The sequence below is a fragment of the Acipenser ruthenus genome, chromosome 6, assembly GCF_902713425.1.
Source record: "Acipenser ruthenus chromosome 6, fAciRut3.2 maternal haplotype, whole genome shotgun sequence".
NCBI classification, from domain to species: Eukaryota; Metazoa; Chordata; class Actinopteri; order Acipenseriformes; family Acipenseridae; genus Acipenser; species Acipenser ruthenus.
Window position 1 is genome coordinate 54507467 of NC_081194.1, and position 24070 is coordinate 54531536.

The 24070-nt window shown below is 37.2% G+C and overlaps 1 protein-coding gene across 1 annotated transcript in view; it reads right to left on the minus strand.

Annotated features, from left to right (window-relative positions):
• LOC117411293 (mannosyl-oligosaccharide 1,2-alpha-mannosidase IA) overlaps window positions 1–24070 on the minus strand; it is a 151980-nt gene that overhangs the window by 70762 nt on the left and 57148 nt on the right. The window contains exon 3 of the mRNA XM_034018575.3: window positions 5223–5338. Coding sequence (XP_033874466.3) covers window positions 5223–5338 — 116 coding nt within the window. The remainder of the gene's footprint in view (window positions 1–5222; window positions 5339–24070) is intronic.

Here is a 24070-nt window from a genome sequence, read left to right on the forward strand (position 1 = left end):
GGCGCTGTAGCTGGCAAATGAAAGTGCACAGTCAGTGCAGATCATGATGATTGACAGTCATTTAAATCAAAGGTGCGCAACCAAACTCATGAAATTAGTTGGAGACAAGCTGATGAGAAGCGATTACCCTCCGTAGGGAATATATATTTTAATTGTATCTTATTGTATTTGTATAGACGGCATGGGCAGTATTTACTGTAAATAGGCAGTTAATTAAAAAGAGTGGGGGACTGTACGTTAATGAGAAATTACGGTAACTATTTTTCTCTGCAAGGTCTGTTTTTGTCAATGTTTAAAAAAAAAAAAAAACAATGTTTAATAAAAAAAAATGTATGCAGTTAAAACATGATGGATATTATACTATTATTGATATAGATCTATTTGAGTTGTTTTATTAATGTGCATCTCCAATAAAATGACATGTGAAAAATAAAAATGAAAAATTATAAAAAATTAAAATGATTTCACAGGGCTCTAGTAATTGGGATTGAGTGAATGTTCCAATTGATAGGCTGACACTTGCCAACAGTCATTTACAAAGCAAATCACATCAACAGCAAGTGAAGAAATCAATCAATTGTTTGTGCTGGTGGTAGTATTTTAATTTGTTTTAATAATATTATTAGACAAACCTGTTTACATATATAGCACTTAAACCACATATTTAAAATAGTTCACTGAAACATGTATTTAACTTTAAATCAGATTCCTAATATGGAGGACAAATGGAATATTAAATGTGCAATACATCAGAGCACTTTGTTGGTTCTGCAGCCTTTTCTTTTACTGTTGGAATTGCTGGAGGGCAGTTAAGCAAAGCCTTTCAATTAGAGTTCTTCAGTGATCTTCATTAAACTTTATGATCATTTTTATTTTTCCTTGCAGAAGAAACGTCTTGAAGTTCACACAAATTTACAGCTTAACAGAAACGCTCACTCCAGGAGAATTAAAACAGCATTTTAGAATGTTAGTAGGAAATTATAGCAGCTATAACCCCTGTAACAAGAATTTAGCAGTACAGTATGATTAACCTTTCTACTATTCGATTTTTTTTTTTTTGCCAAATCACCGATTAATATCGACGTTTATTTTAGAAAGAATTTACCGTTTTTTTTAGATCTTTATTTTTCAATTCAAGCAGAGAATGGGTGAAATCGACCTTTATTCTTTAAAAAAAAAAAAACCCATACAAACATACTTTTTATGCCACTGAGAAATGTTTCATTTAACAAAACCCCTTTATCATATTCAACATGCAACAAAACCATGTTTACCAACATTCTAATTGAAATAACGTTTGGTCACAGCTGAGCTATACATTTAAGAATTGTCTCAAATAAACCGTAGTAAACGCAGCATATAAACTGACCTATATAGCATATATTTACGAGTAAAAATAATATGCACAGAACAAAACATTAGATAGTTGAACAGAACTAACTGCCTGACTCAAAGTCAGTGGAAGACCAGGCAGACGGGCCCGCTTTGTCCTGGTGTGGAGACTTCAGCCATCGGTCAGGGGATTGTGCACAATATTCATCAAGTGTTTTCCTCTTGCGCCCCATTTTCAAATCAAACTAATAACTGTCACCGTATACCTGAAGCAAAAGCTTACGTACACCTTAACGTGCTAATTTCAAAGTAGGTGCTTTGAATGACAGGCGCTGTACAGGGTTGCCAGATTTCGGACATAATAATAGCGACCTCGTTCTTCAAATAAAGCCCAAAACAAGCGGAACTCTAGCCACGCCCCATTTCTGGTCACACTTGCCAATCTTTAAGAAAGGGGGGGGGGGGGGGGAGCGAGTAAATTAGTTTCCATTCTGCTATTAGGCCTACTTTTCATTGATATATGTGTTGAAATATGCGCTATATCTAGCCTCAGACGACTCATGTAATTTTGAAACATGTATTTAGAGGCTAACATTAAAAGGTAGACACAGAACAGTATTAATAGTAAGCCGTAGTCTTTAGCAGTATATTGCACCAAAGTAACTAGAATTATCCCGGGTTTAAAAGGCATGTCATATGCAGACAGGCTAAAAGAACTGAATCTATTCAGTCTTGAACAAAGAAGACTACGTGGCGCTCTGATTCAAACATTCAAAATCCTAAAAGGTATAGACAATGTCGACCCAGGGGACTTCTTTGACCTGAAAAAACAAACAAGGACCAGGGGTCACAAATGGAGATTAGATAAAGTGGCATTCAGAACAGAAATTAGGAGGCACTTTTTTACACAGACAATTGTTAGGGTCTGGAACCAACTCCACAGTAATGTTGTTGAAGCTGACACCCTGGGATCCTTCAAGAAGCTGCTTGATGAGATTCTGGGATCAATAAGCTACTAACAACCAAACGAGCAAGATGGGCTGAATGGCCTCCTCTCGTTTGTAAACGTTCTTATGTTCTTAACTGAATTGCAAACAGCAGTATGATAAGTTTGATGCATAATTCAATATATTTAGCATAATAAATATAGTAATGAAACATGGTAACTCAGACAAATACATATTGTAGCACTGGATGAAATTGCTATCGGTAAAAGAAGGCAGTCTTGACAACAGAGCTCGGGTTCAGAATCTGAAAACCCTGCCGCATGGTGCAAGCAATCAAGTCCCGCAAGTTAACATAAGAAAGTTTACAAACGAGAGGAGGCCAGTCGGCCCATCTTGGTTGTTTGGTTGTTACTAGCTTACTGATCCCAGAATCTCATCAAGCAGCTTCTTGAAGGATCCCAAGGTGTCAGCTTCAACAACATTACTGGGGAGTTCTCACAATTCTCTGTGTAAAAAAGTGCCTTCTATTTTCTATTCTGAATGCCCCTTTTATTTAATCTCCATTTGTGACCTCTGGTCCTTGTTTCTTTTTTCAGGTTGAAAAAGTCCCTTGGGTCAGATCGCCGTGTAGTCTTCTTTGTTCAAGACTGAGATTCAATTGTTTTAGCCTGTCTGCCTTTTGAACCCGGGATAATTCTGGCTGCTCTTCTTTGCACTCTTTCTAGAGCAGCAATATCCTTTTTGTAGCGAGGTGACCAGAACTGAACACAATATTCTAGATGAGGTCTTACTAATGCATTGTAAAGTTTTAACATTACTTCCCTTGATTTAAATTCAACACTTCTCACAATATATCCGAGCATCTTATTGGCCTTTTTTATAGGTTCCCCACATTTTCTAGATGAAGACATTTCTGAGTCAACATAAACTCCTAGGTCTTTTTCATAGATTCCTTCTTCAATTTCAGTATCTCCCATATGGTATTTATAATGCAGTACCTTACACTTTTCTCTATTAAATGTCATTTGTCATGTGTCTGCCCAGTCCTGAATGCTGTCTAGATGATTCCGAATGACCTTTGATGCTGTAACAGTGTTTGCCAAGCCTCCTATTTTTGTGTCATCTGCAAATTTAACAAGTTTGCTTACTATACCAGAATCTAAATCATTAATGTAGATTAGGAATAGCAGAGGACCTAATACTGATCCCTGTAGTACTCCACTGGTTACCTCGCTCCATTTTGAGGTTTCTCCTCTAATCAGTACTTTCTGTTTTCTACATGTTAACCACTCCCTAATCCATGGGCATGCATTTCCTTGAATCCCTACTGCGTTCAGTTTGAGAATTAATCTTTTATGCAGGACTTTGTCAAAAGCTTTCTGGAAATCTAAATAAACCATGTCATATGCTTTGCAATTATCCATTGTCGATGTTGCATCCTCAAAAAAATCAAGCAGATTAGTTAGACACGATCTCCCTTTTCTAAAACCAGGCTGACTGTCTCCCAGGATACTGTTACCATATACGTCATTTTCCATTTTGGATCTTACTATAGTTTCCACAGGTTTACATATAATAGAAGTCAGGCTTATTGGTCTGTAGTTACCTGGTTCGGTTTTGTCTCCCTTTTTTTTTAGATTGGTATTAGGTTTGCAATTCTCCAGTCTGTCGGTACAGCCCCTGTGTTGAGACTGTTGCATGCTGTTACCGGTTTGTAAAAAACGTCTTTCATTTCTTTGAGTACTATTGGGAGGATCTCATCCGGCCCTTTAACACTTCTGCCTCTGGTATGCTAAAGTTATTTAAAACTGGATAGGAACAGGTCGGCATGTGGGGCATGGTGTCCGTATCCTTCTTTGTACATACATACATTGCTGTACAAAAGTCTTAGACATGTTGCATTTTTCTACACTAATGCATTATGAGCATCAACAATTTACCACTTTTCTACTATTGACTTGCATAAAGAAGGAAAAACATTGAGTGAAACAGCTCGCATCACTTGATTTTCTAGGTGTGGTATCCGAAGCATAATCAACAAGTACAGAGAAACATTGTCTGTAATTGACAAACCCAGGACTGGAAGACCCCAAAAGGTGCTGCTGTAGCTGGCAAATGACAGCATTCTAGCACTGCTTCAGTCAACAAGATCTATCAGAACAGGGTGAAACTATAGTATTAAGGGACCACTGAGATGACTGACAGCGACCCCTAGCCATTCAGAGCGGAATGGAGACGGGACAGACAGCAAGTATAAAAACTACACAAACTAGAGATTATTTCTAAATTATTATTTTTGGTAAGAAAATAAAAAAATATCAAGTGGTTTTACCAATATTTATCGTATATAAATTTATTTCAGTCCAAGTCATATTTTTTGGGGAATTCAACGTTTAATAAGCTTTACCGATTAATATCGAAAAGTAGCAAGCCCAAGTATGATGGATCATCTCTATAACTAAACAATAATGATCAGAGTACCTTTTGTTGAAAATAACAGTTGCTACACATTATATTAAAAAAATACATGTCAGGAACAGTAAAGCAGAGCTATCTGTTGATGACCGTCACATATAATCACTAGTATGTACAGAACAGTGTAGAAGAATTATCAAGTTTCATGACAATTTCATAAGCAATCATCCTGTTATAAGCAAACATTTAAGTGGGACATAGATATTTCATCCCCAGGGAGGGAAATTAAAAAATAGATGAACAAACAGATCCCACAGAATGCGATACTCTCAATAACTTAAACTACATAATATTAACACCAAGTTTCATGAGACTTGGATAACTGGTTCTCCAGATAAATGCGAACATGTTAAAAAGTAACATGCAGATATTTGATCCCCAGTGGGAGATAATTAGACTCTTAACATTATCTGAACTCCTCGGGCGACACATTGTTTGGATACAGTAATATGTGACAGCTGTACTTACCACATTGAAGTTTAAACTCTTCTCAACCCAATCTGTGGCAGCTTTAAACTCATCCTGCATATCCATGATGTACAGGCTATCAAGTGCATCCACTATCGTAGCTCCTTGAATGCTACCTGAAAACGAGAGAGAAGAAATTGCATTTACTAACATGCAGTCTTTTATACAAATAGAAATCCATTTTTGTGTTAAGATTACATTTATTGGGGGGCTCCCGAGTGGCGCATCCGGTAAAGGCACTCTGCGTGGAGTGCACCCTATAGCCTGGAGGTCGCCTGTTCGAGTCCAGGCTATTCCACTGCCTACCGTGGACGGGAGTTCCCAGGGGTGGGGAGGGCTTAGGTCAGCTAGGGTGCCCTCGGCTCACCGCGCACCAGCGACCCCTAGACTGGTAGGGTATCTGCAAGCCTGCCTGTAAAGTTGCCCGGAGCTGCGTGGTCCTCAGACGCTGTAGCTCCGAGGTGGCTGCATAAAGCCGGGTTGAAATAAAAAATAATTGGGCTTTCCAAAATGCGGAGAAAATGAGAAAAATAATTGGCGATTCCAAATTTAAAAAAAAAAAAAAAGAGATTACATTTATAAAGCAATAATTGAAAAGCTAGTAGCCCAACATGCTGCCATGACCACATTCAAATCCCCCCAAAGAGATCAGACAAAATATAATAATTGTGTGATCAATGTAAAGCTACAGCCCAAGATCTCTACCCTTTGTTATCAGTTTAGACCTTTATTCCTTCATAACATACTCTTTAATGCTGGTCTAGTCAGTTTTGTAATCCAAGCACACAGCACTCAATATTGTAAGTACCCTGGGGAGGCTAGCTTCATGAGCAGAGGAGTGGGAATAATCTCTATAAAGTATCTGCTCTCTCATATACCTTTCTCCTGCATTTTTTTTTTTTTTTTTTAATTTACTTTTGGAATTTTGCTGACGTTCAGGCACAACTAAGAAAAAAATACCCCTCCTATATATTATCAATGGTGGATGAGAACGTGCAAGTATAAAAGTAGTAGAGTGGGAACTGGTGGGCTCAATCTCTGCTCTCTAGAGAACTGATGACAAGAATGAAATCCATTTTTTTAAAGGCATTTTAAACGTAGTGAAGTTAATTAAAACATGTCTATAAAATCACCCTGGAGGAAAAGCACCAACAGGAATAATATGAAGTGAAAGGGCAGTAGTACATTAGACCCTCCACTGCTCGGGCCATTAAAACACACTGAATAAAGGTTTGTTTAGATTTGTTTTCGGAAATTCGGAAATGTATCCGAATGTACTTGCCAAATCTGAAAATGATACGAAATTTACCGCTCATAGAGAGGCCTTGCCTTTAAGTTTGAGAAAACAAGTGTTCCATTCTAGTTGCAGTTGGTGGAACATGGCTATCAAACCAGCATTAAACAAACAAATTCACCACAATGCATATACTGGTGATAAAAATATAGTGAACAGACAGCGATACAAAAAAGTGTTTTATCCACAAGATAAAACAGGAGAGTTTTAATAACTTGTCATGCTTTAAACCTTCTCAAATTCAACTCAAATTGTCAAGTGCTAGATACAGTAGGGGGGTGCCAAATGTCCACGTTAATTTAGTTGACAGCAACTGATGCTGACATGAGAATGTTCCTGTCGGCTCCAAACAAATAGCTATAAGAAAATCCTTCCAACTATACTGCCGCCCTGGGAGAGTCATCACTGTTCAACATAAGAGTAGACCTTTTAGGACAGCAGTCACAGAACCCCAATCCAACATCTTTACTGTCCAGAAAAAATGTAATTGTATCAAAGGTAACGCTCAATCTGTGAACACATACCCTTTCCCAAGGTCATGGTTTACTATTCCACTTTTATTACTGTATGTACTGGAACCAATTATTAAGCAACTGTTGTAATCTGTGTGTGACGCAGTGTTCCAATCCTGTTTGGTTGTTCCAATCCTGTTTGGTTTCTACGTGCAACACAGCCGAGATGGACACATTACATTTACCCAGGTAATGAAAGTTAAAGAGATTACCCAATAAATAAAAAAAATAGTAAAAAAAAAAAAAAATCAGGATTGTGATAAATCACTGTGCATCTATGGGGATGCAAGTGCATCTGTGACATTGTATTTATCACAGCAGCTTCTCATTCTCTGTGCTTAATGGGCGATACCTTCTCCCAGCAGCAGTGAACGTCAGTGTTTTATTGACAGATGACACTTGCTAATAAAGTTTTCAGATCATTAGGGAGACCATAAAAAAATGACATTAAATAATCCCCCAAAGAACAAAGGGCCTTGAGTTTTTGACAAAATGATGAATTGTTTGGATTAAAACAACCTTCAAACTAAATAGAACAAAGTCACACATTACCACATGACTGAATCAATGGAAACAGGACTACTGCACCGGTATGTTTGAGAATTAATTGCAGTATTTGGATATTGCATTTCAAGATCACAACAAGTTTTGACATGGATATCGACAGTTGTTCATTATGATCATATGTCAGACAGTTTTATATTAGCAGAAAAAGGGGAAAATTTTCTCTATTAGTGTAAAAAAAAAAAGTGTTGTCATCACATTGAGCTTTTTTTTTCCTCCAGCAAGTTTAAAACATGCAAAAACATGCATTAGCAGGGGTTGAATTCTGCAGGTACTCCTCGGTACTGGGTACCATGACTTATTTGAACTGCTTTCCATCCAACGCACATGCATTCCACCCACTCTTACACAACCCACTATCATTCCATAGGAAGCAGTCTCATCACAGCAACTAAACAATCATTAAAATATTCTCGAAAAGAACCAAATGGCTGGCCTATTTCCATTAGTTCTTGGCAGCAAGATCATCAGGAGAAGTTAATTGGCAGCTTTGGTGCCAATCATTATTAAACCAAATCGGTCAGACTCATCCACCTATGGATTTATAGGACTGGTCAATAATGTTATCAGAATTATGCATTTACCAGTGCTTGATGTGCTGTGAGTAATACACTCCCCTGATACTAATTCTCTGTTGAAGGAATGGAAAGCACAAGACAGTTCATAGAATGAATGATGCAAGTTTACGATTATGAAATGTTTAATTTAGTCTAATTAGTATTTCTTTTTTTCTTTAAATCCTTCAAAACAATGAATATGATGAAATTTGTCAAATATTTTCTGCAGTTTTCTGGGGCATGTGAAATAAAGTCCATTTAAAAAGTAAAGTATGTGTAGCAAATCATTCTGGGAACAGCTCCACAAAGAAATGTATTATTCTTTTTTTAATTAATGAATTTAAAAACAAAGTTACTGAGTTTTTGAATGTTACTCCCGTGAAGATAACAATTCTAATCATGCTTGTGTCCATGCTTGCTACATAAAGTTTTGTCATGTTAAACTAAACTCTTCGTAAAATCCAGTTGGTTAATGTTTCCGAAGTTGATTGACCATTCCGCTAGAGAAAAGGCAGCAGTTATAGTAATTCATTATACGATAAAAGTCTAGCTGGAACTTTAAGGGTATGAAATATTTTTCTTAATTGCGAGCAGCTATTAAACAGAGGAGCTGTTGTTGCTATCGGCAATCACTCTTGTCGATTACTGTTCTCCCTTACTCTTCTTAATAAACTAAACATGTTGCATTTTTTAATCGGTTTTATGCAGGTTCAAAATGTAGAGTGGTAGAGTGTTAATTTAAGTACTTTTTGCCGTGCCGACTAGCAAATCTGTTTAAATAAATACTCCTGAAAAGACTTTAAGCCAATTGCCAGAAAGTATGCTGGGAAAGATGATCATACCATGATGAAAAATCAATTGAAGTACAGTATGTGTAACACTGACATCATTCCATCACATTTACTCTTGTTCAGCTTTGAGAAGCCTTTTCAAAAGCTTTTTATTTTGTGTGTGGGGGGGGGGGGTGGAATAGTTCACAGTAATTTATCTTGACAGAAACACAACAGAGAAGCACACAGAATATACATTGTAGGTCTAGTCAGTTTTCTTTATGTAAAATAAATACATACATAAAATCAATAAAGATAAAAGATTACAGGGCTATCTGTTCTAATCCAAGGCTGTCAATGTAGCATGGCCAGGTCCTGTTGTAAGCGAGGACCAGGGTCTGGAAAGTTTGGTGATGATTTCAGAGAATACTATGGAGATTAAAATGGCAGTCAAGTAGTGCCTGTTACATTAAAAAATAGAGGGGTATTTCAGCCCCTACTGTGCATGGTTTGACTTAGACCTTATTGTATTATTTTTTCATAACACAGTTTTTTTTTTATATATATATACCTGGGTTATTCCACGCCAACTCAACCAGAAAAGGGGCATTTCGTTGCCCATCCATCTCAGATTTTCCTAGAAAATTCACCTGGGGGTTTTCAAACACGCCGAGTTCAGAAATGATAGCCATTGATTGTTTGGTTTTTTTTTTTTTAAATTTCCCTTGCAAAAGTCAACCTAAAGGTGAGAAAGGGAGCTTGACCAGAAAAAATCACCCTGGGTGCAATTTAGATGCTACCATCATGTGTAGCACCTCGTTCCACTCGTACTGAATAGGGCTTTTCAGAAGAAATTCTAGGAGCACCCTACTCACTTCTGACGAGGGGTAACTGACGAGTTTTATTCGAACTTCAGCCAAACCCTTTACCCTGTAAAATGTAAGTATTGCTGTAAGAACCTTAGGAACCAGTCTTCCAAATTCTGTGAAAAACTTTTGGTTTCAAGTCCCACCACTGGTCAGTAAACCACTTTGAAATTTGAATTTTTGTTATTTGTACCAAGTTTAGGCCATAATAAATTGTGTGGCAGGACTCCAAAATATCACCCAAATATATGTTTGAATAGATGTCGATGAGATCCTTGAACCTCAACAAAGTGTCCATAAGCAATGCTCGAAAGCAGAACAAATGCAACTTCAAAAATCTGCCAAAAATCCCAAATCCCCAGATACCAACATATTTTGCTTGATGCTTGTAGATCTCATTAAACTCTATCCATACTCTTTTTTGGAGTCCCCCTGGTGCAAGTTATTCGGCCTAAACGTGGTACAAACAGCAAAAATTAAAATTTCAAAAGGGGTTTAATGACCAGTGGTGGGACTTTAAACCAAAAGTTTTTCACTGAATTTGGAAGAATGGTTCCTAAGGTTCTTACAGCAATACTTACATTTTAGGACCCACATCGCCTACAGGGTAAAGGGTTAGGCTGAAGTTTGAATAAAACCTGTCAGTTACCCCTTGACTGCCAATTTACCAGAAGCGACTAGGGTGCTCCTAATATTTTTTTCTGAAAAGCCCTATCAGTACGAGTAGAACGAGGTGCTACACATGCATCTAAATTGCATCTAAATTGCACCCAGGGTGATTTTACTGGTCAAGGTCCCTTTCCCACTTTAGGTTGACCTTTGCAAGGTCACAGGTTGAAGAGGAAATTAAAAAAAAAATAATGGCTATCATTTCTGAACTCAGCGTTATCTGAAAACCCCCAGATGGATTTTTCTAGGAAAATCTGAGATGGACGGGCAACGGCACTAGTTGAGGTGGCATGGAATGATCCACTTTTTATTTACATATCTTGAAACAAAACTATCTGCACAGTGTAATATTTCTTAATGCATAACATTTAAGGTTTAACTTGTGTTATATTACAGTACATGATAGTGATACATGCAGAGGGTACAAAGCTTTCAGTATTTTCAGCTTCTTTGTTTGAAAATTAATGTTGAATTGATTACACTATGTAACACAATTTTTGTTCCTGGGTAGTAAGTGTTATTTCCTTATGTATAGAAAATGGCTATTATTCCCCACAAACTTTGCTTTTGTGACCAGGACAGTGATATTTTGAAATTTGAGAAAACGGGCGAATTTGTGTCTTTTCGTTCACATAAAGTCCGAAAAAACAACATATGAATCCAAATTAACATGTATTTATACTAAAGTAATACAAAAATGACTACAAAAGATTTAGAAGTGAGTAGTTTTTCGAGATTTACGATTATACTGTAAATCACTTTCACGAATCAGCCCCCAAATGTAGTCTCCCATCATGTTCTCGTTATACTGTCCTTGGTAGCGGCGTTCAAAGTCCAGCATATCCTGGTGGAAGCGCTCGCCTTGCTCCTCCGAGTAAGCTCCCATGTTCTCCTTGAATTTGTCAAGATGAGCATCAAGGATATGGACTTTGAGGGACATCCTACAGCCCATTGTGCCGTAGTTCTTCACCAGAGTCTCAACCAGCTCCACATAGTTTTTGGCCTTGTGATTGTGCAGGAAGCCCCGAACCACTGCGACAAAGCTGTTCCAAGACGCTTTCTCCTTACTAGTGAACTTCTTGGGGAATTCATTGCACTCCAGGATCTTCTTTATCTGTGGTCTGACGAAGACACCGGCTTTGACCTTTGCCTCAGACAGCTTAGGGAAGAAGTCTTGAAGGTACTTGAAGGCTGCCGACTCCTTATCTAGAGCTCTGACAAATTGTTTTGTCAAGGCCCAACTTGATGTGTAGTGGTGGCATCAGCACCTTCCGGGGGTCCACCAGTGGCTCCCACTTGACGTTGTTCCTCCCCACAGAGAACTCGGTCCGCTGTGGCCAGTCCCGCCTGTGGTAGTGCGCCTTGGTGTCCCTGCTGTCACAAAGGCAAAGATAGCAGGGAAACTTGGTAAAACCGCCTTGGAGACCCATCAGGAATGCCACCATTTTGAAGTCTCCTATGACCTCCCAGCCGTACTCATCATACTTCAAGGCGTCCAGCAAGGTCTTGATGCTGTTGTAATCCTCTTTGAGGTGCACCGAGTGAGCCAGGGGAAGAGACGGGTACTTGTTACCATTATGGAGCAGCACGGCTTTGAGGCTCCTGGATGAGCTGTCAATGAAGAGGCGCCACCGATTGCCTCAAACAGACTGGTTACATTGTGGCAGAAGCAGAGCCCATCTTGACGGGTGAAGAAGCTGGAAAAAGCAGCTGGAACTAAACTGAACTGGTGGGCTTAAGGCCCCTGTATTTATACTACTATTTATATTACTGGAAAGTTCTAGAAGTTACTCCAAGTTTACTCAGCACTGAATCTATCTGGAATGTTCTGGAAAATAGGTAAATTTCAAAATATCACTGTCCTGGCCACAAAAGCAAAGTTTGTGGGGAATAATAGCCACTTTTGAGGCATAAACAATTAGGAAATAACATTTACTACCCAGGAACAAAAATAAAAATAAAAATTGTTACACGGTGTTATAGTTTAACAGTTATTTTCTAAGGCTTATTTTGTCTTATAAAATGTATAAATAAATCAGTACACGATACATTTTTGTATTTATTCACTGGCACTCAAATTGTCTATGTTTTTTTAAAAGTAGAAAATGGAAATACCGGCACTACAAAGATGCCTCAATCAATTCAAACACAATACAAGGTGCTTCATCCCAGGAAAAGAAAATTAAAAGATAAAATACTTTGTATGTTTCCACCACTGAAGAATGAAGACGGCAACTCTCGCTTAATGAAAAACATATCCCAAGGTGTCTCTCAATTATGCATATTTTATTAAGAACAAGGTAAAAATAAAAACTAAATAAAGCTTACGTGTTGACATATTGTCTTCATCAGTGCATGTTGAAAAATGGAGTTCATAGAATCTGTTAAATGCAGCTGATATTCATTGTCAATGAACCTCATTGTCTAATTGCATAAAATCACAGTCTAATCAATTGGTTCAATTTCCACATTTAGAATGAAATGCAGATCTATTAGATATGTTATTAGACATTTCATCATAAACACACACAATGTACTAACAATTTATAAATATCAAAAAACAAATTCTTAATTCTAGTAACATTAGAAACAATATACTTAATTCAATCAATTTATGAATTGTCCTAAACATGTCCAACAACAGTTAAAATGCAATATTCATAATTATGTCAACATCAGAAAAATACCATTAGAAACATACCAATATACTTGACCTATTAGAAATTTCATATTGGAGAACAATGATCCTTAATTACAAGTTATTGTTGGATGGCTTATTATAGGGAATTTTTTGTTTCTGTATCATTGTTATCCAATATGAAATGTATTGCTTTTATTCAAGCTTGCAATTCAACAGGTGAAATCACTCCATTTCATTATCAACTGTCTCACTAAATTAGGTGATTAAGGGCATATGCTTCAGTCACAGTCACTCAAGCGTGTCAAGGACGAATGATCGAGTGATTAAAAAGAAACCCAAAACATTTCATCACTGTCCATCATTTATATACCTAATTTTTTTCAGAAAATAAAATGTGTTATTAGTGATACATTTCTTTTGATGTTCAGTATATATACAGACGTGCTCAAATTTGTTGGTACCCCTCCACAAAAAACAAAGAACGCACAATTCTCTGAAATAACTTGAAACTGACACAAGTAATTGGCATCCATTGTTTATTCCATATTTAATAGAAATCAGACTTTGCTTTTGATTTTTTATTCAACATAATATTGTAAATAATAAAACAAATGAAAATGGCATGGACAAAAATGATGGGACCACTAACATAATATTTTGATGCAATCACTGCAATCAAACGTTTTCTGTAGCTCTCAATGAGACTTCTGCACCTGTTAACAGGTAGTTTGGCCCACTCTTCCTGAGCAAACTGCTCCAGCTGTCTCAGGTTTGATGGGTGCCTTCTCCAGACTGCAAGTTTCAGCTCTTTCCATAGATGTTCGATAGGATTCAGGTCAGGACTCATAGAAGGCCACTTCAGAATAGTCCAATGTTTTGTTCTTATCCATTCTTGGGTGCTTTTAGATGTGTGTTTTGGGTCATTATCCTGTTGGAGGACCCATGACCTGCGACTGAGACAGAGCTTTCTGACACTGGGCTGTACATTTCGCTCCAGAATGCCTTGATAGTCTTGAGATTTCATTGTGCCCTGCACAGATTCAAGGCACCCTGTGCCAGGCGCAGCAAAGCAGCCCCAAAACATAACCGAGCCTCCTCCATGTTTCACTGTAGGTATGGTGTTCTTTTCTTTGAAAGCTTCATTTTTTCATCTGTGAACATAGAGCTGATGTGACTTGCCAAAAAGCTCCAGTTTTGACTCATCTGTCCAAAGGACATTCTCCCAGAAGGATTGTGGCTTGTCAATATGCATTTTAGCAAATTCCAGTGGAGTCCTCCTGGGTCTTCTTCCATGGAGCCCACTTTTGCTCAAAAAGCGACGGATGGTGCGATCACAAACTGACGTACCTTCACCTTGGAGTTCAGCTTGTATCTCTTTGGCAGTTATCCTTGGTTCTTTTTCTACCATTCGCACTATCCTTCTGTTCAATCTGGGGTCGATTTTCCTCTTGCGGCCGCGCCCAGGTAGGTTGGCTACAGTTCCATGGACCTTAAACTTCTTAATAATATTTGCAACTGTTGTCACAGGAACATCAAGCTGCTTGGAGATGGTCTTGTAGCCTTTACCTTTACCACGCTTGTCTTATTTTCTTTCTGATCCTTTGCTTTCTCTGGACCATGTTCAGTGTGGTGCACACAATGATACCAAACAGCACAGTGACTACTTTTCTCCATTTAAATAGGCTGAATGACTGATTACAAGATTGGAGACATGTGTGATACTAATTAAAGAAACTAATTAGTTTGAAATATCACTATAATCCAATTATTTATTATCTTTTCTAAGGGGTACCAACAAATGTGTCCAGGCCATTTTAGAATATCTTTGTAGAATAAGCAATAATTCATCTCTTTTCACAGCTTCTTTGCTTTATTCTGTGACATACTGAAGGCATGCAAGTATACATAATAAAATAGCTTTTAATTTCATCACTTTTCAGGAGGAATGAAGCATTATTTCAATGAGCTGTAAGGGTACCAACAAATTTGAGCACGTCTGTATATATATATATATATATATATATATATATATATACATACAGGGCAGCAGTGTGGAGTGTGGTTAGGGCTCTGAACTCTTGACCGGAGGGTCGTGGATTCAATCCCCGGTGGGGGACACTGCTGCTGTACCCTTGAGCAAGGTACTTTACCTAGATTGCTCCAGTAAAAACCCAACTGTATAAATGGGTAATTGTATGTAAAAATAATGTGATATCTTGTAACAATTGTAAGTCGCCCTGGATAAGGGCGTCGGCTAAGAAATAAATAATAATAATAATAATAATAATAATAATAATAATAATAATAATAATAATAATATATATATATATATATATATATATATATATATATATATATATATAGCTACCTCGCTAAAAATTATCATAAATCTTAATGCAAGATCACTTACATCAGATACAAATTATCTGATACTAATACTTTCAGATTGTTGTATCACATCAATATCTGGGTCTACTATATATTATAAATACAAATACACTAGAGGTTGCTAGCAACTTTATGGCTTCCATGGTGTTATCGTGAAATTTAAACATTGTGATTGGCCGCTATCCATGTGACCAATGAGCTTCATTCAGTTGTGGACATTACTTCCCATATGCCTCTACTATTCTGCAAAGTTTTCAAGAGTTTCTGTGCAGAAGTGTTGATGTTATGGAACATACAAAATTTGAGTAAAATTTAAATATGTCCGCCATCCATGTGACCAATCAGCTTCATCCATCGGTGTACATTACTTCCCATAGGCCTCTACAATGCTAGGACGTTTATAGGTTTCTATATGTATTCCATAATAACCATGACCCTATCTCCACTCTCTAAGGACTCATAAAAGCCAGTTTTGCTTTTTACCTTTAGGAGAGGTCAGAGGTCACAAGCAAGGACATTTTTTGATGTAGCATATGTGGGTTCCTATATGTGTTTAATTGTAAACACAACTATCTGCACTCTAAGAAGTTATAAAGCCAGTTCTGCATTTTACAAATTTGCCTTGAAAAATCCAATATGGCTGCCAAACCATGTGACCAATCAACTTCATTCTTTTGTTGACATTAATTCCCATAAGCCTTTTCTACTCCTATGAATACTCTACCACATTCTACCATAGATAAACACTGCCATGCAAATTGACCACAGCTGAAATTTGATTGGTTCGCGTCGCCATGTTTTTTTTTTCATGTAGCGACTTGCCTTGAACAAACTTGATAGACAACCTTGCCAAGGATATTTATGCAAAGTTTCGCTTCAAAATCGGCATAATGGTTTCAGAGAAGACGACGTTAGAATATTTTGACAAATCCTGTATGTCCGCCGAACCATGTACCAATAGACTTTTCAAATTGTCCAAAATTCTTGAAAAATCCAATATGGCCACCATACCATGTGACCTTCATTTTCGCTCCAACACAACTTCCCAAAGGCCTCTACCACCCTACCAAGTTTCGGGAGTTTTCGTACAATGGTGTTGATTTTAGAACCATTTAAAAAAAAAAAAGAAATTACTAACAGAAACAATAGGCTTCTCAGCTATTCTGGCTTGGAAGCCTAATAATTTGAGAACTAGTTTACATTTTATACAGTAGGCAAACTGAATACCCCAGAGGTAGCAAAAGACACAGCATGCAGAAAAGATGCAGTGCACATAAGCATGACTGCACCCTGGTTAATCATTACAGAGAGAATGAGAAGTTTGAAGTGCTGACAATTATTCAAAATCAGCACAATTAAGATTAATGGACAGCTAGCAAAGGAGATTACATATAGCATTCAGTAGAGGTGCTAGAACTGGGGAATAGCCACACTGCACCATAACCTTCATTTATATTTGGGGATGCAACTAAGACAATACGGTCTGTATTTTAATCAGAGTAATGTTCATGCCCATTCTCTGGGAATTTATGGGCTTTTCATTCCAATCCATGCCACAATCTATATCTTCTGCATAAACAGGGTTCGACATTAACCATGGCCCAGTGGCCTGGGCCAGTAGAGATCATAGTTTGGCCTCTAGTTATGAAGCACTACAGGCCGGTTAAATTTTTAAATTAGTATAATATATAATATAGTACTTCTGTTTCATAAATCAAGGAAAATGGGCAAGAGTGCCAAAAATCTGACAAAAATCATTTACAAGCCAATTTTTTTAAAACTAGCAAATGTGTGCATGTTAAAAGGGCTGAAATAACATATATTGAAAGACTTTGCTAAGCCACTTTTCTTTTGAGAGACGTGAGCTCTCTTCCATTACCATACAGTTAGAAACATACTGAAAATAAAAACCATCATGAAAAAAATGTATATACCGAGCCAGATAAAATTGCATCCGGGCCAGTAAAAACAGTAGCTCGGTGGCCCAAGGGGCCAGTAGTTAAACATCTAAACGTAGAGCCCTGATAAAGTGCACATCTTAGGGAGGAATCAGAATAAAGAAAATGAATAAAGAAAAAAATCAATGCTTAAATACAGGTTTCCATTGTTCTATGTTAAAAGACGTTGAAACAAAATCAGGGGGTATAGGGTTAAAACGCAGGCATTGTAAAATGTTAGAATGCACATATTTGCTTTTGTAAATGTTTGTTCAGGTCTAGTCCAATAACATCTAGAGGAAAAAGTCACAAATTGAAACTACCTTCAAGGCGGTTACTCCTTAGGAGCAAAAAACAAGCCAGTGAAGATTCCCTGCCACACAGATTAAGCCAACACAATGCTGAACTTGAAGCAGTTGGTGACAGTCAGCAGCTGTGGTCAGTAACTGCTGGAGCTGCACAGCCAGGATGCAAACCTGCATGTGTATGCTATGAGCTCCCTAGGTGCCTGGCCAGTAGGGACCACTGTAGCATGGTGATGAGAAACTGTGCCTGCCTTTTTTGCTGCCTTAACCTGCGGGAGCACCAGAACCAAAGCACTGTTCACCCGGCACACTACACAGCTGCGCCTTTACCAAGTGAGACATTGGGATCTGTAGTATACCTTTCTTAATAAAGGGATTATCCCAGGAATAGTAAATCTTCAGAAAACGTTTCACCAGGGTAGCATAAAAAGAAACACAGAAACAGAACCCTTGGCAATACTGGTAGTAATAGGAACATCACTTAGTGCAGGACTTTAAAGATTTGATTCTACATTAGTTCTGCATTACAAATGCAAGCATGATTTCATATCAGTGTGCAAATGAAATACACAGGAGTGGGTGTTGAACAGTATCTGGCAAGGTTCCACAAAGAATTAACTCAGAGCCTCTCCTTTCATTCAATACTGTTGACTGCAGGCAGGGTCAAGGACCTTCCTCAATGGTTGCAGTCATACTCCTTTTAATTGGTAAACTGCTGTTTCATACTCCAATGCCTTGTTTTAAAGAATTAGTGTGCTGTCCTTTTATAGGACACAGCATCAGTAACAAAGCAAATAAAATCACTTCAATTACATTTCTAAAAAAGCCAGCAAAGAAATTAACACATCAATTACACACACACACAAAATACAAATAACTAATACACAGCACAAAGGTATCTGTACTTATTTGCTTTTTAAAACCTTCAGGGAACCTACCCTATAGAAACTAAGTGTTTTGAAAAACATTGTATTGGTTACTGTACAACTAACACTTAAAATGTAAGCGACAATGGTGGCTACTGTATATTCTCATCTTTATTTTTTCCCTGATCTGAACAAACACATAAAAGAACACTCTGTTTTCAAAGCTCAGAAAAAAAGCTAATTTAGAATTGATCAAAACATCTGGAATACTGAAAGCAGAATGTTTTAAAAACAGAAGCAAAACTACTACAGTCGGTGCAATATCACTTTTATATAGTACTTGGCTTGATGCTAAGTAGTGGAAGCCATCTGTGGTTATATGATAAAAAAAAACAACACTGTAGCACACTGTTACAATAACGATTTTGGCCATCTGAGACAATGATCATAAAATGGACTACAGGAAAATTCACGTTTGGGGCCATAAAAAAATATATTGCAAAATGTATTTTGGCTTTAAGACTACACAAATCACTGCCATTATGCAGCAGATAAATAAACCAGCTGATTAACATTGTGGGAATTATACATTTTAAATGTTATATTTATCATCATTAAGCACTTACAAATGTTATTGATGGATTGGCTTGAATAGAATACAGTATTTAATTAAATCTTGATAATAGTTTTATTAATCTGGCACAAAGTCCCTTAATGCATTGAAAACAAATGTGTCTTATAAACAGAAATGCTTGGGGCTTATCTATTTTGTTTAGCAACGTTTCGTTTTAGAGAAAGTGAGTACTTATTTTCAACAGACTACTTGGGTACATTGTAAGTGTCAAGAAATAACATGCAAGTATTAATTAATCATTTTTAAAAGGTGCAAGTCCACTTTGTTTAAAAAATAAATTAGCAAACTCAGTATGTATATGAAGATCACAACTTGGAGCTTACAGTAACATACGACCTGTGTTCAGAATGTCAGATGATTAGCAGGTATTCACATGGTTTTATTAATTATAAAGACAGTCGTCATTGTTGTGTGTGTGTGTATGTCTGTGTGTCAAATGCGAAGCCACTTCCCTTTCAACAGTGAAGACATACAGTAAAGAAAGGCTGCTGTACAGACAGTGCGGGCAAACACACCACTCTAAACGGCAGACTAACCAAATGTATGTATACTAAATATTTATAACATATTTCACATTTTTATTAATTTCTTTCTGCATAAAGACATAGAACTGTTATTTCGTTTTCATGAGACAGTATTTATATTGCAGTTATATATTTGTTGTAGTGTTTACATAGCTCTATAATGTTTTGTCACCGTTTCTGGCTGTGTTGTGCTGAGTGGTGGGGGAGTTGCTGTTTGCCAGTTGTGTGAGCGAGTGTGGGTGGTGTACTGCTGTTGACTGGCATGATGCCTACACAATAAACACTCAGTGGTGTCTGCCTGCCTGACACCTTTGCTTGACAGACCCAACAACAGCACTTTTAAGTGCTACACTACCACATTCATCCGCTTGGGACCCCAGGTTGGGTAACTCTGGCCCTTCCACAACAGGTCTTTATTCTTAAATATTTAATTAAACCATTAAAACCTGCATCTGGGTCCCAAAGCTGTTCATACATTTTATTATTTTAACCTGGTGTAGAATGGCCACCCAGGACCTGAGCTGCTCATCCCTGCAGTAGAGTATGGGCGCTTTCACACTGGCACGTTTCCCCATGACATTCCGTTTCTGAGTACGGATCGGAACATTTAGTCTTCAAAGTGACAGCTCCAAACGTTCCCAGGCACCATTAAAATGAACCGTACTGAGACCACCTGAGGTGGGAGGTGTTCTGGTTATGGTTTGCTTATTTTTGCTTCAGTGTGAAAGAAAAATGTGCTCGGTTCACTTGCGAACGTCAAGTGTACTGAAGTGTCAATCAAACTGGTGGAACCGGAAACGTACCCAGTGTGAAAAGGGGGTATGTCAAGAGTTCATGAAAAGGTAATGTATGTACCCAACAGAGACTATAGTACAGTGAGTGAATTCCACTCATGAATTACTTGCCTTCATTTGTCCACAGTTAACAGTAATTGAGTAATTTACATGACACAAAAATGTAACCCCCAGAAAGGTTGTTAAGTCCTTAAAAGTTCATGAAAAAAAAGACACAGCATTTTAGTTTGTTTAACATTATTGTAAAGTACTTTACACCATATAATCTACACCAAATCATGTACATGGTTCTGACATTAAGATTTTTGACGTACAACTGTCAAATCAAAATGCAATGAATGAATGCCTAGATTTCAGATTAGTAGAGTAAATATGATTACCGTATTTGATCCTGTGAAGATAGAAAGATTTCACAATTTGCATCATTATCTCTAATCAGTTCCAGTACATTTTCAGCACATAGGTTATTGATCATCAGTGCTAATATTTAATCCCTTCAAAACGGAATATTCCCCCAGGTTTACTGTTATTCGTTTGAACAGGTGGTCTTCGTGCACCTTATCTTTTGCATGTGAAATACAACCTTGTTAAAGCCCTTGCCAATACAGACAAGGCAGTCATTCCTATTCTACATGCACTGACTTTGTGTTTTTAAATAGCACAACTTTTAGAATTTCATGCCAGATTAAATACATCATTACTCTTCAACTCCAAGGACAGGGATTATGCTGTTGATTAATCTAGTTGAAAATCTATTTTGTTTTTAAAAGATACAAATATTGAGTTATTTAAACTGTATTACCTGCATACCTTTCCAAGTAGTGCACCCACTCAACTGTGGTCACATGTTCCTTAAATGCCTCAATTCCTCCATTCAACAATACTCACGAATTACATGTAGCTGTAGGGCAGTGGAGGGTCCTCAGAGTAGACAAGGGAGGCAGCGCCTCTTCAAAATTTATTTTAATATATATATTATATATATATATATATATATATATATATATATATAGCCAGTTCCGTTGTCAATTCAACGCTTGTCTTCTTTCTATTCCTTAAGGATATTATCTTCAAGTATTGCTCATCCTTGTTAGACAGCTCATTACAGATGATGTTACTCTGTACTTGTTGATTATGCTTCAGATACCACACCTTGAAAATCTAGTGATGCAAGCTATTTCACTCAATGTTTTTCCTTCTTTATGCAAGTCAAGGTTGTTACAACAGTAGAAAACACTAGTGGAGGCTTTGAGTAAATTGCTGATGCTCATAATGCATCAGAGTAGAAAAATACAACATGTCTAAGACTTTTGCACAGCAGTGTGTGTGTGTGTGTACATAAATAGCTGTCGCCCGTCTTTCAGATGCTACTGTGCCTTTAACAATAAGGATTGATATTTGCGCCGGCTACTTCATTGAAAAAATTTATGATTACTTTCGGATATATCATTCAGTCCATTTTTTGTCGTATTATTGTGCTGTAAGGTGATATGTAGTACATAATAGCTATACATATTCCTTTTGTTGTGATATCAAAAAAATATATACCCAGGTGCTTGTGAGAGATATTGGGGGTTCAGTTATAGAGGTTGTACACCTTTAAAGAAGAAAGGCGTGATGGGATATCAGCTGTTGTCAGCTGACATACAAATGCTTAAGTGCAGAGGTGCTGGATTATTACACTGCGGTTTCATGCAACAGCTATGATGGTGACTAAACATGTGTGAGTACTGTTGTGTTAAAAAAAAAATGGTTACAATGAACAGTTGCATTCAAAAGATGTAGAATAGCTAAAAACACAACTGTACCCATTAACATTAAACAAATGCCCTGAAAACTTAACAAAGAAAACAATTTAAATGAAGCAATAAGCGCAATAATTAAGCTAAAATGGAAGTGAAAAGGTTACCGGTTTTTTGTGTGAACTCCAATAACCCTACGTTATCTTTCCCCAGTCAAATCATACAGTGCTTAAATAAGCATGGTAATTTACCATAATAAAAAACAGTAATGAAAAAGAAAATGCAGAACATAAAAAAGCACAACCAGATCTAGTCAACAAAAGAAAACACACTATTTAAATTCTTTGTCGTAGTATATGGTAAGGCAAGTTTATTTTTCCGTTAAAAAGTGCTCCCGGCTCTAATGTTCTGCTGCCCGGCTGTACAGAGTTCCTGGGGAGAACCCTGATATATATGTTGTGTAGCATTATAATAGAACAATGTTCAATAAAACAAAAACAACAATATTGTCTAAAAAGCAAGAAAAAAACAAACACAAATGACACTTTAACCAAAACTCTAGATTCAACATTCCTATATTAAGAGCAGTCTTAATGGAGGCAAGTCTCCATTATAAAACACATATCTGCTATTAACCAGTGCTAGCAGTAGCAGATCACAAGATCTAAGCACAGGTTTTAATTGGAGGAACCCAGAAAGTGTTCTCATCAGAGGAGACAAGCCTCCGTCACAAACGCCTATCTGCTATAACCACACAGTACTAGCAATGGCAGACAACATAGTCTGATCCCTGGTTTTAACTGGAGGAGCAACTCAAAACCTCCTGCCCCCTGCTGAATCTGAGTATGTGCTATTATGAGTGGTGGAAGGAGATTTTTGACCAGAAGAAATCTATTATAACGGTAGGTAAATTTAAAAAACATATGGAATGGTAGACAAAAAATAAATATTGTATGTAAAGTATGTTAGTGACGTGGTCTTACTCTAAATGCCATATACATGTTGTATACAGTGCCTTTTTAAAACACACGCTGACAGTGTGCAACAGTTAAGTATATTAGAATAAACTATGATGGGCTATTGTTTTCTTTTCGCTGTTGGCTAGTGGAGAAAATGCATTTAACAACCAAATTGGGGTAAAAACTGTTTAGATTGCACTTGTAGATCTCTTGATCTACCCCTATGCACTGGACTTACCTGATCTAAGCACCACGTTACTGGATCCTCAACTGATGCACTATCCTTGCACTATTAATATGTTATTGCAGATATAACTTATTGTAATCCTAACTTATTGCATCCTAGCTCATAGTGTATTTTAGTAATACACTGTGCACTTACTGTAAACTATACTGCATTTAAATATTAAAACTCTGTACAGTACTGCCCTGTAACACCTGTAAGTCACCTTGGATAAATGCGTCTGCCAAATAAATAAAATTAATAGTAATACAGTCTAACTTCCTTATAAGGAACCCCCTAGGACATGGAGAAATGTTCATTATATCAGGGTGTTCACCATAACAGGGTTTAGCAATTTGCTGTATCAGAATGATGAAGAGACACCCAAACCGAATTGAACATCTTTATACAGTAGTTCTTTCAAGACAACTTCACATTGATCAACATTTAAACTACATATTTAAAAGAAAACAAAGAAATGAAAATAATAAAAAAGTACACTTACATGCTGAATACAGTAATTACGTGCCCTTTCTCTTGAAAAACATATCCAGTGTAGATTGCTTCATATTTTTCGTGCTTCTCTCAATGCACGCCATTTCA